Source organism: Zootoca vivipara, chromosome 14 (assembly GCF_963506605.1).
Source record: "Zootoca vivipara chromosome 14, rZooViv1.1, whole genome shotgun sequence".
NCBI lineage: Eukaryota > Metazoa > Chordata > Lepidosauria > Squamata > Lacertidae > Zootoca > Zootoca vivipara.
In genome coordinates this window covers 20,161,159-20,180,182 of record NC_083289.1, presented here as the reverse complement: position 1 = coordinate 20,180,182, position 19,024 = coordinate 20,161,159, and the positions used below count along the sequence as shown (strand labels likewise).

Sequence of the window (19,024 nt, the reverse complement as noted above, 5' to 3'; positions counted from 1 at the left end):
GTGCAGCCCATTGGAGGGGGAGTTCTATAATTATGGGACCAGCACAGAGAAGGCCCTATCTATTGTGCCCACCAATCTAATTGACTGTCTTGGCGAGCACTCAGTGGTTGGTTTTAATAAACTGGCAGGATTATTTGGGCAAAGGCAGTCCTTTAGGCAACCCAGTTCCAAGCCATTTAGGGCTTTAAAGTTTAACAGTGGCAACTTGAATTGGGCCCAGAAACACACAGTTTACCAGTCCAGTTGGAGCAATATGTGCATGTGTGTTGCCTGGGAGACCAAGGAGGAACTCTAATGGGGCTGGATTTAGCTTGGGATATACCAGTTGCTTACCCCCTACAGTAAAGTCAAGAAACCATACCTTTTCTGGTAAATGTTTGGGGCAGGATTCCCCATTTTTGCAGTGTTATTGAATAAAATAATTTTGTTGTTTGCGTTTTGTTTTCTGACATTTAACTGATTTTTAGCTCTTTTGTATTTTATGCTAACTTGCTTTGAGGCATCTCTTTTACATTAAGTGGCCAATAAATGCAGCTTAATAAGTTAAATTCCCCCCTTTCAGGTCCTAAACTGCTTTTTGTGTGGTGCACGTACACACAAGGGTGCTTTTTGGAGATGCCTAATCTAGTTTAAAGTGCTTTGAGATTTGCACCCCCAGATTTCAGTCCTGATGAGCTGCTGTCCACAGTTGCCTGCAGAGGCAATGCTATCCTGCCTTTTCTATGGAAACTTAAAAATAGCTGCTGGAGCTGAACGCCCATTGTTTGTTCTGTGAGATCCGAGTCCTCAAAATAGGAGCTCTTGGATGGGCCGGCTTCCACTCCTGGCTGGACAGGCCATGAAGTCATGCGCTGAGCTTGGCTTCCAGCTGCCACTTGTTTAGCTACAGCAGTGTTTTTGTCTCCATGTAGCTTGATGATAAAGGAGCCTGTTTGGATGGCTACCACCCTTTCGGAAAACGGCTGACCGTGACGCGAGCCAAAATGCTGAACTGTAGGCTGCGCCACTTTTTGTTGTTTGCCTGTCTAGACTTTTGTTGCCTTCCCTATCTCAAAAGATAGGCCATTGGGTTCAAACACTCAAACTGACCACAGAATTGACGTCCATTTCACACTAAGGCCCTATCTGCACTTTGCATTTAAAGCAGTATCATGCCTCTTTAATGAGCCCCAAAGTATTCTGTGAAGTGTAGTTTAAGGGTACTGAGAAGGGGCATCAACCAGAGACAGTTGGGGGGGCATGGTCTTCTGAAATTAATTCATGTGTGAAACTCAGCCCAACTGTGTGTATATGGAGGGGGTTGTGGTGAGCCCCTTCTCTCTTGTACAGGGGAACAGGAGCTCATCCCTGCTGCACAAATGCAAAAATCATCAAGCAGTGTCATGGTGTTTTATTGATTGCTAATCCTATTCAGAGTAGATCCAGTCAAATCAATGAATTTAAGTTAGTCATTTGCAAAAATTTCAGTTGGTCTGCTCTGAGAAGAACTAGCATTGGCTGCGACCCGTGGTTTTTCCAAGTACCGGACAGTTTCACAGTGCTGACAGGCATGGGATGTCCAGAGTGAGGAATTAACTATTTATTGCCAAAAGTACATTTACAAGTTAGGGAAAGGCATGGAAAACAGGGAAACTTGGAGGATCTGTCATATTGGAGGGTATCTACCTATCATCTATCTATCTATCATCCATCTATCGATCATCTATCTACAGTGGTAACTCCGGTTGCGGTCAGGATCCGTTCCGGAGCTCCAGTAGGATCCTGAGGTTTTCGCAACTGGAGGGACTGCTTCTGTGCATGCACGTGCAGCAAAACACTTCTGGGTTTGCAGCTTTCGCAACCTGAAGTTTACGTTACCCAAGGATAACGTAAGCTGAGGTGCTGCTGTATTCTGTTCTACCTTTGTCCTTTGAACTTACAATGCAAACAAACAAACAATAAAATGCATGCACCACACAACATTACGTTCCACTAAAGAGCAGCCATGACGGAGATGGGAAAATAAATATGGGAGGAAAAGCTACAGCTTGCTGCGAAATCATTGGTTTAGCTCAGGCACCCCCAAACTTCGGCCCTCCAGATGTTTTGGACTACAATTCCCATCATCCCTGACCACTGGTCCTGTTAGCTAGGGATCATGGGAGTTGTAGGCCAAAACATCTCGAGGGCTGCAGTTTGGGGGGGGCCTGGTTTAGCTTCTCTGCTCAGGGTTGCATTTTGTTTGGAGGAGAGCTCTGGAAGTGCAGGAGACCTAATGCTAGGGGTTTAATTTAAACATTCCCCATATTTGGGTGGGGTGGAGGGTCATGCAGTTTTCAACAAGTTGGTTTTGGTTCTGCATTCAACTACATTTGTAGTGCAAAGCCTTAGCAAGGGCTATTTTGTGTTCGTAATTCTTTTCTCTTTTCAGCTATTGCAGAAACTAGGCAGACAATTTCAAGTGACAGGTGGCCTCCTGGAGTCGCTTGCTCATTATGGAATAGCTCCCCTGATCTTTTGAACTAATTGCCAAAGTCAAAAACTTATCCCCCCCCTGCCCCCCCACCCTTGGCCTCAAATCTTTGTCAGTTGTAAGGGAAGGGGGGGACATCAAAGCACTTGAAAGGGACTGAACATGTTGCCCTCGAGGAACACATTAAACTCCTTTGCTGTAGCCGGATATGCGTTTGATCTGATCAAATCCAATTTGTCACCTCGTCCAAGTCTCTGAAAGCTGGTTTTTTTCAGATGCTGCTTAGTTCTGCATCCCCTCCCAGAATTTCACTGGTGAAAATAGGCAGAGGTACCGGTATGTGTGTGTATGTGTGACCCTTCTCACAGCCCAATTTGCTACCTGAGTCCCTGCCCCTGCACTTAATAATACTTGTTCACACATAACTGGAAGCTAAAATATGGTTTGGTGCACAGTGAGAAAGTTATGGCTGCTTCCCTCTTCCCCTGCTCCGCCTCCCTGCCATATTAACCAGAGCTAAGCCATAGTTTGGATTAGCATTGTGACCAAACCTGGGTTCATGGTTTGTCTGGCTCCAGACCTTTCATAAGCTGTAACCAATGTTTTTTTTAATTGCTTATGGTGTTTTTTTGGGGGGGGGGGAACAAGCCAAAGTTCTGGGTTTAGATGTAACCAGCCAAACTATGGAGCGAAGCGGCTGAGTTTTTCTCCCTAGGTTAAACAAATAAATGCAGCCAGTGCTGTAAAGAACAACCCCAGCTGCTTCCTTTTCCTTGCTCGTGAAGTCACAATTATTTAAAACTTCCTCGTCTGCTTGAGCCTGTAAATTCAGCTTTGATGGTGGCGGTGGTGGGGTTTCTTCTCTTCAACTGGGAGCAAAGTTTTTCTCTGTACTGCTGGAAAAGGAACATTCCCGCCTGCCACTGTCCAAGCAAGCCAGTTGTAAATTTCAAGCTTGTTTCTGGGTGGTGGCAAGGGGGCGATGAGGGATCCAACTCCATTTATGCAATTAAAAACAAAGAGAAAAGGAGGATAAGAGTTGATTCACACAGTCAGAGACTGAGGTAATGGGGCAGAGCAACTTTTCCAGTAATTAGTGAATGGTCTCTGCTGTTCTGGCACAAGGAGCTGTGACGTCAGTGCAGCAGTGGGGCACGGGAAAGAGGGAGGGCACAGAGCCTGCAGAGGACATAAGTCACCAACCTAACTATTAAAGGGGGCTGGGCTGGCAATTATGGAACAATGGCTGTGCTGAAAATCTGAAACTTCCACCTCTCAGCATGTTGTTTGAAGTTCGTCACGTGTTTCCTAGGTCTGCACAACTTGCTTGATCGGTTAAATTCAAAGACGTGCCCCAGACACACTCTTTCTTCCCCACCTCTCTCCCCCTTCAAGTACTTAGGCTCATAAATTCATATTTATTATCTATTTATTGCATGTAGTTGGTTAGCGCATAGTGCTGATAATACCAGGGTTGCAGGTTCAATCCCTGTATGGGACAGCTTCATATCAGTGGCAGAGCAAGGTCAGGTGGTACCCGGTGCAGAAAATTTCTTGTCACCGCCCCCTCACTTTGAATTTATTTTTTTTGCCTGCAACAGTGGTTTAACACTATTTCATTTGGGGGGGGAGCCAAAGCTTTTTTTTGGGGGGAGATCTTGTGCCTTGCGACGAGGAACCTGCCAGCTGCCATACAGCTGAGGGAGAGCCAGCGGGCGGACCATTTCGGCAGTAGGAAGACTGCGCGTGCCAAAGCAACAGCGTCTCTCACAACTGTTGACTGCCGCAGCTAGGTTTACCTCCAAGCAGTAGCTGGGTGCTAAAGTGAGAGCTTCTTACCCGCTTCCTTCTCTGTCCCCAGTGAGGATCTGGGATTGCGGAGAGGCCGGGGAGGTGGGCCAAAGAGAGCTGCAAAGTTTTTGAAAGCCCCTCGCCAAGGATCCCATTGCCTAGGCGCGCATGGCCTCGCTGCTGCATTCATGCATACCTCTCTCTCTCCAGCACCTTGGCCAGAGGAGGGGGGTGGCATGATATCAGTGCGTGTCAGCCAGGGTGGGGGAGAAAGGGGGCAGCAATTGAGATCTGCACACCCACACCAAAAAGAGAGAGAATAAAATGCATGGCGATGTTGGGCTCTAATCTGCATGCCACCCTTTCACTCTTCATCCGCCTCCCTCACCTCCTTTTGGGGAGATCATGTGCCTTGCGATGAGGAACCTGCTGGCCGCCATATAGCTGAGAGAGAGCCGGCGGGGGGATAATTTCGGCAGCGGGAAGCCTGCATGCGCCAAAGCAGCAGCGCCGCGCAGCTGTTGACTACCGCACAGCGTTTTGTAATGCTACTCGGAGGTGGCACCTGGGGTGCTCCACACCCACCTTGCGACGCTTCTGCTTCATATTCCTGCATTGCAGGGGGTTGCAAAAGATGATCCTCAGGGTCCCTTCCAACTCTATAATTCTTTGATTTATATCCCTCCACCCCCAAGAAGCTCACGGAGGCGTATGTGGTTAATCCCCACAAACAACCCTGTGATGTGAGTCAGGTGGAGAGGCAGCGACTGACCCACGGTCACCCAGTGTGCTATATCATGGCAGAGTGGGGGATTTGAACTGTGGTCTCCCAGGGCCTGGTTTGATGCTCTAAGCACCGATGCTGCCCTGTGAGCCCCTCCTCCCCCTGCACAAGAAACCTAAATCCACTTGGCAGTTGTAGTGCAATGATCTGTGTGCACACTCACCTTTTAGAAGGGTCTCTAGCTATCTAGTGTCTGTAGCAACTCAATGTGCTAGCTCAGAGTTTCCCAGACTTAGGTCTCCAGTTGTTGGACTACGACTCCCATCAACCCTAGCTAGCAGGACCAGTGGTCAGGAATGATGGGAACCCTTCTCTAGCTTAATTACAAAACAGTTACTTAACAGACCTGGCTAGGCTATTTACTTAAGAAAGGAAGTGTTTTGATAATTTTTGTGGTTCTCGTTTCCTACAGAATCCCATCTTGCCGCTTTAAAATCACAGGACTGGAGGTGACCACAAAACCCCATTTAGTCTAACCCCACGCTCATTACATTGTGGTGCACAAGCTGAGATTCTTCCTCAGTACTAATAAGCATGGGACTGCCACAATGGTTTTCTTTGCCCATAGCGGAACAAATCTGAAAGGAAGCTGGTACAATGTTTAAGCAGCATTTGAATCCATCATGTAGATGCTATGGCGGAATAATTGACTGCAATGTGGTTTTAGGAGTAGAATTGGGGTGCAATGAAAGGGGTTTTTTTGCAGATGGAGACTCAGCTGTGTCCGTTCTTGTTCCACAGGCCACGATTGCTGCGAGACGGTGAAAGTCTCTCTCTGTGCTTTCAAGCAAGGCTCACCTCTCTTGGTGGTGGCAGAGGACAGCCTGCAGTTTGTTCAGGATGAAGCTTATGACGCAGCTCAGTTCTTGGCAACCTGCGCTGGCAACCAGCAGGCTCTGAACTTCACGAGGTTCCTGGACAAGTCCAGGCCGCCGGCTGGGGATGTGGACTTCCTGGATGAGAAAGTGGCTTTGGCATTCCGTCATCTGAAATTGCCCGCTGGGTGGAATGTGCTGGGAGCAGACCACACTGCAAATGGTAAGCTGGTTTGTTGAGAGCCTTTTATATCCATGTTGCCAAATTAAATGGAACTGAATCAAAAGGTAGAGCGGACAATCTAAATCAAAATACCTGAATGAGTTTTGGACACTAATATTTGAATGGGACTTTGATATTGGGTTTTTTTTTCTTAAAGAGCTTTTTATTTCAGTTTTCCTGCAAATGATTCCATTCAGTTGCCTTTCTTTCTTTCTATGGCTTGTGGAAAATGTCTTCAGCGGTGAATTGGGATTGTGACCTCTGTGCTCTGTGCTGTTTCTCCTCCTTTTGAATATGTGGGGAATCTTCAGGTTACTATGGGATGCTCTTAAATGGTGGTTGATTCTTTTGCCTGGCTGTTTCCCATTCCCCCCCCCCCCCGCTCCCTGCCCCCCACCCTGTGGCTGCTGCTCACGAGTTACTGTATACTAGTAACCACCATTTGTTCTTTATGCAAACAAGGAAAACATGAGGAAAGCGGCCGCAGTTGAACCAGCAATTGTTTCTGAGTGGTCACAATGTTTGCATTCAGTGGGCTTTCTTGAAACTGAAGCTCAACCACTCCGCATGCCATGACGTGCTTGCACTACATAATCAACCACCCATGAGTGCTCCACATCCTCTCGTTCGTCTTTCAAACTTGGGAAGAGAGGAAGCTGCTTTCTATTGGACCAGACCAATAGCTCACTATTATGTATTTTGACTGGCAGCTGCTGTCCAGGGTTTCAGGCAGGGGTCTTTCCCCAGCCCTACCAGGGGATTGCTAAGATTGAACTTTGGGCCTTTTGCATACGTAGCAGATGCTCTCCCTCTGAACTACAGCACTTTCATGTAAAACCTCCAATTTCCAGGAAATCTCGATTCAGCTGCTGAGGAGCTCTTGCAACATAAGATAAGGCTTCAACGGCTACTAGCTATATGCCTCCACATTCAGGGACAGAAATTATTCTCCCTCAAGCTAAACACTAAGGAGACCCTCTATTCCCCTCGCAGAGCTATAGTTTCTAGAGTTCCCTGCCAAGAGGGACTGGCTACTTAACCACTCTGAGGACTATATCCATAGAGAGAAAAGGCACCAACATTTCTGGTTTTCTATTCTAATGCGTTCTGCACTTCAAGACCTCGGTTTTGTGTGTGTGAGTGGTGCTGTTTGGAGGCATGGGTATAAGCGCTTGGAGAATGAGGTGCATGTATGAGATTATGGGAGTATGTGTACATTTATCTCACTGTTCTCCCTCTATAAACATTCCCTCCCACTCGACACTTAAGAAATAGGGGGGAGGAAGTGGTTTTTGCTGGAACAAGCAGAGGTCAGACAGGCTGGAAAACCAGCTAACCATTTCCACTTCTGGCCCACTAATGTGGTTGGCGGTGGGTGAAATAAGGTACAGCCAGGGGCAAAATATTCCAAAGCTAACATCCAATGCAAGAACATACTTTTGTTTTCCATCTAAATGCTTTTTGGAAAACTGCAGGGTTTTTTGTTTAAAGTGGTAACAAGTGGCATGCTCCCTCCGACACTCGGGGCTATGCAAAGCAATCCTGGCTAGTAGTCATTGAATTTGTCTTTGAAAACCACCTAAGCTGTTGGCCATCCCCTCTTCTTGTGGAAGTGGGCTTCCAAGAGACGGGAGACAGGGCTTGAAAGAGTCCTGCAATTTTCATATACCCGGGCAGGTAGGCGAGCGGGGGGGGGGGGGGGCTTTAGGCTTGGCATTGATAATAGTCCCCCTCCATGCCACATAACAAAAGATTTTTCAGACACACAGTGGGGTGGAGGGGCTTCTCAAAGCAATGTGTGAGTGTGATCCTGCTGTTCAAGAGCCAAAAATCACACTGAGCATGTCAAAGTCAATGGGCTGCATCCAAGTTACAGTAGACATATTGAAATGAATGGACATACGGTAACTTAAGCCACATTGCTTTATTTCTTTAGGTGGAATTCAGTGTCACACACACACACACACACACACACACACACACACACACACAGGAGATCATTCCATCAGCATAAGCATTTTTGCTCACCAGACAAAACAACCTCCCCTCTTTCAGAGGCAGACAGATGCAATGATGCTTCTGAACACCAGCTGCAGAAAACTGCAGGAGAAAACTCTTGTACTCAGAGGTCCTACTTAAGGGTTTATTCCTCAGGCATCTGGTTGGCCATTGTGAGAACAGGATGCTAGGATAGATGGGCCATTGGCCTGATCCAGCAGGCTCTTCTTATGTTCACGAGATCCCTGTGTGGTGTAGGAGGGTCCTGGGCATGTTTGGGGGCCTGCACTCAATCCACATTTGTTGTGGGGATACAAGGAGGTGGGAAGACCATGAGCACAGTTTTGAGCTCCGGGGGGAGAGAGAAGTAGGGAAATAAATGCAATAAGTAAGAAATAGCATAAGAAGGGTGCAGAAAAGTGTTTGAAGCCCCAAGAAGAGAAAAATAGCTACACGGGGAAATTGCACATAAAATTTGTGTGGGGGAAGCCATGTTTGCTGTAGATTAAGCTAATGGTATCTGGAAACAGGTAGGTAGCCGTGTTGGTCTGGGTCGAAGTAAAATGAAAAAATTCCTTCAGTAGCACCTTAAAGACCAACTAAGTTTTTATTTTGGTAAGACTTGCCCGGTGACCAGATTTCAACTCGCTGAGAAAGTGAGCTGCAAAGGTTATATTGGAACATGATCAGAAAGGCTGGAAAAGAGCCACTGAAAGGATCTGCTCTGGTTCCTGAGAATTAGAAAGGATTTTGGAAGCTAATCCCGGAGTTAAATGCCACCAGAAAGCTGGTTCTGTGCCTGTGGATTTCTTCATCCCTTGTGTTGTGAAAAAAGTGATTTTGCATGTAGAACGTTGCCACCTGCAGTTCAGAGCTGCTGATGGAGGCAGGACAGGGCCGGCCCTACCATGAGACAAGGTGAGGCGATCACCTTGGGTTGCAGGACCCACCAGGGCAGCAGATGCGGCCCCCAAGCAACACATTGCATGTAGATCTTCAAACCCCCCCCCCCATTCCTGATGTAGAGTTTCACTCTCCGCTTCTTCCCTGGCTTGGTGTGTGTGTACCATTTTGTGGCTTGCCTTGGGTGCCAAAATTTATTGAGCTGACCCTGAGGCAGGATATGGAAGGAGTAGCTTAGTGGTAGAGCATCTGCTTTGCGCGCAAAAGGCCCTAGGTTTAGTCCCCAGCATCTCTAGCCAGGACAGGGACAGATTACCTGTCTTCAAATTAATATTGCCTCTGAACAAGATCAATTGCGTTCCTTTCTCTGAACGGTTCCAGGTGTGTTTGAAACCTGCTACCAAGCGCACAAGGTGTTGATTCCTTGTTCGGCTCTTATCGGGGTGAGGCTGCAGTGGCTTCCTGCCAAGTTTAATTCAAATATGCTTGGGAAGGCGTGCCAGGACCCAGGAACCCTTTCTGGCTTGTGAGCACAGGTTAAGGAGCCCAAGTGCTTTTGAATCACACAGCAAATTCTGTTTGACTCAAAGCACTGAAACAAGGTTCTTATGTTCTGACGATGTGTATGCCCAAAGTGTTTGCAAAATTTAGGAGCTGGTGAAATGTTCTAGGAGCCCCAGGTAGCAAGAGAGATGTTCTTCATGACCTTAGTGGCAACCTAGATATTTTTTAGATGTCCTAATCAACCAGATGTCTGTAATGGTTGCTGGTGCCCATTTAGGCTGGTAGGGCAGAAGGCAGGGGTCCCAACTGTAGGTGAATCTGCAGCAAATGACAAGCAATACCAACTGATTCTGCATTTGTCCCCACCGTCCTCCCTGCTGAGTTATACAAGGGGCAATACTGGAGTGACTGTAAGCAAGAAGGCTGAATTTTCTGGGGGCAGTACTCTGTTCGCCCAAATGGGACAGCCTCCAGGAGCCCAGGAGTTTGTGGCACCCGTGAGGGATGTAGAGCCCAGCTTTCTGACAATCTTGGTCTTTAATTGTAAAAACAAAGCAAGCTGCTTCTGGACCTCATGGTTGTGAGGGTATGTTTAGAAGTAGGACAATAATTATAAGCCTGCAAAAGTTACTAATCTCCCAAAAAATAATAATTACTGGACTGCTGAGGTGGGACAATAAATTCCTGTCCTGTAGAAATTCTCTGTATTTCTATGCCTGGGCACAGATGAGGGGCAGAGCACTCCAAACTTCTGCTATATAATTCCTTCTTGCCCATAGGCATTATTTATTTATTAAATTTGTATACAGTGGAACCTCGGTTTATGAACACCTCGGTTTATGAATTTTCGGTTTATGAACGCTGCAGACCCATCTGGAATGGATTAATTCATTTTCCATTACTTTCAATGGGAAAGTTCACTTCAGTTTATGAACGCTTCAGTTTATGAACAGACTTCCGGAACCAATTACACCCATGCTTCATTTTATGAACATTTCAGTTTAAGTACTCCGCGGACCCGTCTGGAACGGATTAATCCACTTTCCATTACTTTCAATGGGAAAGTTTGCTTCAGTTTATGAACGCTTCAGTTTAAGTACTCCGCGGACCGTCTGGAATGGATTAATCCACTTTCCATTACTTTCAATGGGAAAGTTCGCTTCAGTTTATGAACGCTTCAGTTTATGAACAGACTTCCGGAACCAATTGTGTTCATAAACCGAGGTACCACTGTACTGCCTGTATACCTGTAAATCTCAGGGCACTTCCAGGTACCAGAAATGGTTGGATTCCAACTCCCATCAGCTTCCATTGATGGAAAGGTTGCAGAGCTTCAGCCTTGCATGCAGAAGGCCAGAAATGTAGCCTCTAGAGCAGGCATGTCAAACCTGCGGCCCTCCAGATGTTTTGGACTACAATTCCCATCTTCCCCAACCACTGGTCCTGCTAGCTAGGGATCATGGGAGTTGTAGGCCAAAACATCTGGAGGGCCGCAGGTTTGACATGCCTGCTCTAGAGGCATTTCCAGGTAGGGCTGGAAATGTCCCCTCCTTGGACCCCCCCCCCCGAGAGCCTCTGCCATTCAGTGGAGACAATACTGAGCTAGATGGACTAATAAGGCAACCAGGGCTTTTTTTCTAGCTGGAACTCAACTCTGGCACCTCTCAGGTGGGTGCCATTGCCATTATAAGAGAACAAGGGAGGCATTCATGGTGAGTTCTGGAACCTCTTTTTCTAGAAAAACAGCTCTGGGTGTAACTCAGTGTAAGATAGCTTTGTATGCTGCTATGTTCCTATGATTAGTTATACTTACAGTGGTACCTCTACTTACGAATAACTCTACTTACGAATGTTTCTACTTACGAATGGAGCTCTGTCCGCCATCTTGGATGCAGTTTAGATAGGATTTTTTCTACTTACGAATTTTTAGATAGGGTTGCTTCGACCCACGAATTTTTTCTCCCAATGTATTCCTATGGGATTCGACTTACATTTTTTTTTTGACTTACGAATGTGCGTTTGGAACGCATTAAATTCGTAAGTAGAGGTACCACTGTACTTGGTTTCGTGGTATAGAAAGTCCAAGACTTGGAAGGTACTACCCGTCTTTAGTTTCTTGTGTACTCACCCATCCCCTTCCCTGTGTTTACCAAAAAAGATGGAAAATAGTGAGAAGCAGATTTTTTAAAAATGCCATTTTGGTATATATTTTTACAGGTCGCAGAAGTGAGCACAAGCTTCCTATTACAGTGGTACCTTGGTTCTCAGACTTAATCCATTCTGGGAGTCCATTTGACTCCCGAAACCTTTCGAAAACCAAGGCGCGGCTTCTGATTGGCTGCAGGAGCTTCCTGCACTCAAGCAGAAGCTGTGTCATATGTTCAGCTTCCGAAAAATGTTCACAAACCGGAACACTTACTTCTGGGTTTGCAGCGTTTGGGAGCTGATTTGTTTGGGAGCCAAGCCGTTCGCGAACCAAGGTTCCACTATATCATCATCATCATCATCATCATTGCCATTATAGCAAAGTAAACACACGGTCCTGGCTTATACCTGTACGCTTGAGACCACATTGACAAACTAGAAAGAGTTGTGGTTTCTCACTGGAAACTTCTTGTGTGGGTCTCATAGCCAACCTGTTTTATATAAACTCATAAATCACTGCTATTATCGCTCAAGGTGCTCTTCCAGATCTCTTTGCTTGATTGAATTGCTGCAGCTGTGCTCTATCGAGCTATGCGGTAGCAGAAGCAAACATCATTTATAATGCTACCATTATTAATAAAAAATGTCCTCAGGAGTTCTAAATGCAGAGATGATAAATGTTGTACAATACATGCCACATAGTGCAGATGAGTTCTTTCAAGTTGGTTACAGACTGAGACAGACAAGATGATTTTATTTGTTTATTGAACGTATTAGTCCCCCTGCCTTTTAAACTAAATGTAACTCAAAGCAATTTGCAAAAAAAAGCACATACGTTAAAACCAGCTCAAAACTAAAATAGAATATATATATATATATATATATATATATATATATATATATATATATAAATAAAGGTAAAGGGATTCGAACCACAGACCTTCTGATCAGCAAGCCCTAGGCTCTGTGGTTTAACGCACAGTGCCACCTGCGTGTGTATGTGTGTGTGTCTATATATATATATATATATATATATATATATATATATATATATATATTGCAGGACTAAAACATCCTATCAGCTCAGACTTAATTTTATCAAACTATCAGGTGGTGTCTGTCAACCATGGGGAGAGAATAGGGTAAGGAACATCCTGTTTTGGACCTTGCTAGGTGTCATCCAGAAGATGCGTACACATACTGCTAAACTGTGTTGTACACAGAACAGAGGGAGGAGAGTGAAGCCTATATGTTTTGCCAAGACCAGATGTCTTTGGTCATTGCTCACCTGTTCACCTAGTCCTGGCTGTTCCATCTGGCTACCTAAATTGTTTCCATCCCAGCTACTCATTAGACGAACTGGACTTTTAAGTGCTGCCCTCCTCATCCCTTGTTTCCTTTTGTGCCATATGTTTAAGATAAAAAAAAAACCCTGATTTTTGCAAGCTTTTGTAGAAGCCTTTTTACCTAAAGCGTATGTTTGTGTGTCCTTAAATAATGTTCCTTTTTGCAGAGAACTGCCTCTGTAGTACTCTGCAAAGTGCAGTATAAAAAAGTAATGATCAATACAAATGCAGGCAATCCTGTTTCCTTAAAAGTTGCACTGCAAAGTAAGTTTCTGCAAACAAACAAGAAGCCCTGCTTTGTTTACATGTCTTGTATTTCCTTTGTGCAAGAGAATTTTGGACTGTTCTTTTCTGTCTCTTGAGTGTTTTCTGCCTGGTGTTCTTACTACGTCCTGGAAAAATCTGGTGTGTTTGAATTGCATATTGCCTTTCAGCAATGCCAGAATCCTGATTTATTTGAAATGGGATATGAGAAGGAGAGAGACAGCCTGCTAATGAAAGTAGTAAGCCAGCTTTTCTTTTAAGGTGGTGTAGAAATTCTCTTAGTTACCTACTTGATTTGGGAACAGGACAGTGCTTGGTGGCATTTAGCTGCAGATTGCATACTGAGTGAGAGGTTGTATCTTGTTTCAGAGTAGCGTTGGAGAACCTCATCATTGGGGGATGAGCAGGAAGCAGTTTGCCACCTACTAACCTGCTGCCCAGGGGACATGCCCCTGTTTCCCCCCCACCTACCCCAATTTAGACCCGGTTAGAATCACAGCAGATCTTAAGGCAGGCAGGTATTGTGGAAAGCATTTAGGGCTTTTTAGATGAATGTCAACACACCTTGGATCAGGCCTGGATGATCAACAACTTCTGAGTTTGAGCCAATAAGCTCTCTGTTATGTTTCCCAACTGATGTAATTATTAGCTTCTCTTAGCTCATAATGGCACTTCGGCTTTTAATACCAGCCGTTTGACTGTGTGTGTGTGTGTGTGTGTGTGTGTGTGTGTGTGATGTGAGAGAAAGAGAGTGCAAATGTTCACTCATTCCACCTCCTAGTAGTAATGGAGATTTCTAGAGATGGCATTAAAGCTAAACATCTTTTGTTTCCTTCTGGCTCTTCTTCCTCTCAGAGAATGTTCCCCGGGAGACATTGATGCATTTTGCTGTAAGGCTCGGACTGCTGCGACTTACGTGGTTCCTCCTGCAACAGCCAGGCGGAAGAGGAGCCCTCAGTGTCCCCAACCGTGAAGGAGCCACTCCTGTGAGCTTGGCCTTGGAGAAGGGCTATCAGAAGCTGCATCAACTCCTGACAGAGTAAGGCTAACTTTCTAACCCTCTGAGTAAGGCTAACTTTCTAACCAGGCTCTGAGATCACCCTCAGATGGTGATCTCAGAGCCTGGCCAGGTTCACATGTGGAAAGATGGTCCTTTATTAAGAACCCTATGTTCTTATCACTGCTCTTGCCTCCCGAGTCCCCTCTTTTTCCACTTGCACACCCATCTGCCAAGTACCACCTTCCTAAGCAGCTTTAGAGCTCTTAATCTAAGTGCCTGTAATCTCTGTGCAGCTAATCATGGCCCTGGCAGCATCGAGGGAAGTACTAGGAGCCAGAATGAGTCACCCCCTCCGTCAACTGCCATGCATATTACATTTCAAAAATGTTAAGGAACATATTCAAATCCTAGAGCATCTTCCTCTAAGCTAGGAGTCATTTGTTTTGGGGGACAGGCATTTGTTTTTAATGTGTCTGATGTTTCAGCAAATGTAGCTTGGAGCTGCAATATAAAGGGTTACTGAGCAGGTTGTGAAGCTGTAAATTGCCTCTTGAGCAAGGCGCAACACATCCGGAAGGTGGCTGTCAAGTTCAGCCTGGCCCATTGAACCAAACAGGAAATCCTTGCCCATTCTAAACAGTGGTGGTCCCTTAGCAGAACTGATTCCATGGTGCCTGCTTGGACTACAGCAATGCGCTCAACGTGGTGACCTTTTAAGGTGACCCGGAAACTACAACTAATCCAGAGTGCAGCAGCTAGACTGGTGACTGGGAGTGGCTGCCGAGACCACATAACACCGGTCTTGAATGACCAACATTGGCTCCCAGTACGTTTCCAAACACAATTCAAAGTGTTGGTGTTGACCTTTAAAGCCCCCTATAGCCTCAGCCAAGTATACTTGAAGGAGTGTCTCCACCCCCATTGCTTAGCGGACACTGAGGTCCAGCTCCAAGGGCCTTCTGGCGGTTCCCTCCCTGTGGGAAGCGAGGTTACAGGGAACCAGGCAAAGGGCCTTCTTGGTAGTGGTGCCCACCCTGTGGAACGTCCTCCCACCAGAAGTCAAGGAAATAAACAACTACCTGACTTTTAGAAGACAAGACATCTGAAGGCAGCCCTGTTTAGGGAAGTTTTTAATGTTTGATGTTTTATCGTGTTTTTAATATTCTGTTGGGAGCTGTCCAGAGTGGCTGGGGAAACCCAGCCAGATGGGCGGGGTATAAATTATTATTATTATTATTATTATTATTATTATTATTATTATTATTATTCATGGAGAAGGCCTGTAATTCAATGGGAGGGCACCTGCTTTTCATGCAGAAGTTCCCAGCTTCCTAGGACCAATCCCCAGTTTCTCCAGGCAGGGCTGGGAGAAGACCCTGGTCTGAAACCCTGGAGAGCCTCTGCCAGTCACTGCAGACCAGGCATATCCAAAGTCCGTTTCGGGGGCCTAATCCAACCTTCTGGTCGGTTTATTTCCTCAACAACTTCAATCCTAAAATACAGCTCAACAACTTCAATCCTAAATTGAAGAATCAAATCTGGCCCTCTTTGAAAAATGTTTGGGCACTCCTGCTGCAGACAGTATTGAGCTAGGTAGACCAAAGGATCTGACTCAGTATATAGAATCATAGAGCTGGAAGGGGCCACGAGGGTCATTAGTCCAACCTCCTGCAATGCTGGACTCTTTTGCCCAAGGGAGGGCTAGAACACATGACCCTGAGATAAAACTGGTCTAAGTTTGTATTGTATACATTCAGCAGGGTCCTGAAGTTTTTCCTGAACTGGGCCACTTCGGACTGCAGGTGAGGTCCTGCTTGAATGTCCCCCCCCCCCCCCAGGGAAAAGAACTCATTGCTTCATGGCCTGTGGGAAAACACTGCCCTGAAGGGAATGTGCCCTTTTGCTGGATAACGTCCCCCACCCCTGTAGCAGGCATGGGCTTGAAAGACCTGGCTTCTTCCTTCCTAAAAAAAGTTTGCAATCCAGAGCAGAAGAACCCAAGAATTACATCACCACCGCCACCATTAGAATTATGTATGTATCAGTACATTGCAAATTCAAAAACCAAAATGAAAACAAGCTGATAGTTACAATTTAGAAGAAGACAGAAAATTATGAGTAAACTTTGAGCAACAATAATTAATATTATAACCCCAAATATCAATTGAAAAGAAGAAAAAGGGGAGCAAAGCAATATATTAAGAACAAGAATTACATTGTTCCAAACCCGTGTGCTGAGCTGGCAAAGCACTTCATTGGGCAGTTTGGTGGAGTAACCTGAAAGGGAATTGTCTGTTTTTGGCCAGACATTCAAATCACATCATTTCCCTTGAAGAATCCTGGGAGCTGTAGTTTACCCCTTGCAGAGTTCTGATCCCCAGCACCCTTAGCAAACTACAGCTCCCATGATCCTTTGGGGGAAATAACTGTGCTTTAAATGTGTGGTGTGCATGCATCCTTTGCGAGCCACCAGGTGGCCGAAGAGCACTTTGATTTCCAAGCTGATAAGGGCGTGAGAACCACAGCCAGAGGCAGGATTCTCCTAATGGGAGGCAATTACAGCAACTGGAGTTTATAATACGTATGCCGCAGTAACCCCAGTGACTGCTGTTGTGTGCGGTTTTCTTTTTTGTTTGCTTGCTGCGCGGCATCCCATGTGAACATTTCAAAACAGGTTGGCTTACAAAGATGTTGTCCTCTTGGAGGAGGGGAACGCTTCCTGCTGGCCTGTGAGAATAGCTCATATGCTTGGTATGTGTATGGTGCTGGAGGAGACTCTCGAGAGTCCCATGAATTGCAAGAAGATCAAACCTATCCATTCTTAAGGAAACCAGCCCTGAGTGCTCACTGGAAGGACAGATCCTGAAGCTGAGGCTCCAATACTTTGGCCACCTCACGAGAAGAGAAGACTTACTGGGAAAAGATTCTGATGTTGGGAAAGATTGAGGGCACAAGGAGAAGGGGACGACAGAGGACAAGATGGTTGGACAGTGTTCTCGAAGCTACGCACATGAGTTTGACCAAGCTGTGGGAGGCAGTGGAAGACAGGAGTGCCTGGCGTGCTATGGTCCATGGGGTCACGAAGAGTCGGACACGACTAAACAACAGCAACATGCTTGGAGGGTGAGGGGAGGGGAGAGAAATCTGAAGAGCAGGGGTACAACCAAGTGCTTGGCATCACATTCACAACATGGATTTAAGCCACCACACGGCTTCCCCCAGAGAATCCTGGGAACTGTGGTATGTTAAGGGTGCTAGGAATTTTATCTCTGTACAGAGCAAGCAACAGTTCCCCAGTATTCTTTGTATGGTGTGCCTGTGGCCCTGTTGACTTGGGTTCTGCCCTAGGAGTTTTGTTGCTTCCCTGGCTCCTTGCAGACAGTTGCTATTTGGGGGGTGGGATTCAGTTACACACCAGCAAATTAAGGTTGTGCCATTATAGCTGATCTAGGAGCTCTTGTGCAACTAACCCACTTCCTCAAAAGATCAGACTTTTTTTGGGGGGGCGGGGCGGGACTGCAAAAAGGCAAGGTATGGGAAAATTCACTAAGCAGGTGTGGGATAAACACACGCAACATCATCTAACCTCTGCACAAGCAAATTGGAATAAATGCTTGTTAAACAGCCAACACTGTCTCATCTCCCTGCAAGCAAATTGGGATGAACGTTCAGTAAACGGGTCATCCATCAGGAAGCACCCTCTGAGTCCTCTACCTGTTCTACCAAGGAAATACTTGCATAACATCTCGTAGAAGGACTCCTGGCAACAAAGCCGCTTGTTGGAGCAGAGCGTAGTGCTCTTGTTAACTTCGTCCCCGTTCACGTATTTGTGTAAAAGTGTCGTGTGACTCATAGTAATAAGTTAATTACATAAGTAGAATTGCAATCCTTTCCATTTTTTTAAAAGAAGGGAGAGGGGAGAGGGATGCAGTTAATGTAACCCAGGCTTCCTCAAACTCGGCCCTCCAGATGTTTTTGGCCTGCAACTCCCATGATTCCTAGCTAGCAGGACCCATAGCTGTCAATTTTTCCCTTTTCTCGCGAGGAAGCCTATTCAGCATAAGGTAATTTCCCTTAAAAAAAAGGGAGAACTTGACAGCTATGGCAGGACCAGTGGTTAAGGATTATGGGGATTGTGGTCTCAAAACATCTGGAGGGCCAAGTTTGAGGAAGCCTGATGTAACCCATGCAGGTGAGATTCTGTAACAGCAGTGCCAGTTGCACAGACTAGCATATGGAGTAAAGTGATCCTGCAAGTAGCTGAAATGAGATACAGTCATACCTCAGTTTAAGTACGCTTCGGTTTGAGTACTTTCAGTTTGTTTAAGTACTCCGTGGATCCGTCTGGAACGGATTAATCCACTTTCCATTACTTTCAATGGGAAAGTTCGCTTCAGGTTAAGTACAGACTTCTGGTTAAGTATGCTTCAGGTTAAGTACTGACAATTGTGTACTTAAACCAAGGTACCACTGTATTTGTTGTATTTCACAATAAAATGTGTGGTTGTAATGAAACTTGAAAGCAGTTTACAAAATAAATTGAACAGGCAGAAGATTCATAGGGTATTCCATCATCGCACTCCAGCTCAATCAAAGACAGGTAGGATTTAGAACCTCAGTCACCCTGTTCAAATGCTCTATCCACTGCACTTAGCAGATTATTTTTGTAGAGTAATCTATACTGTCTTTGGATAATATGCCTCTAAGAGAGCATTCCTGACGATTCCTGAGTGGGCTTGGAAGGAGCTGGAGAGATATGCTTCAATTGTACTGTTAATAAGCTAGCTTGGTCTACAGTA

General features: G+C 45.7%; 1 protein-coding gene across 12 annotated transcripts in view; it reads left to right on the top strand.

Moving 5' to 3' along the window:
• AKAP13 (A-kinase anchoring protein 13) overlaps positions 1-19,024 on the top strand; it is a 231,743-nt gene that overhangs the window by 87,056 nt on the left and 125,663 nt on the right. For all 12 annotated transcript variants that reach the window (XM_060282929.1, XM_060282936.1, XM_060282930.1 and 9 more), the window contains 2 exons: positions 5,769-6,065; positions 14,081-14,264. In XM_060282929.1, coding sequence (XP_060138912.1) covers positions 5,769-6,065; positions 14,081-14,264 — 481 coding nt within the window. The remainder of the gene's footprint in view (positions 1-5,768; positions 6,066-14,080; positions 14,265-19,024) is intronic.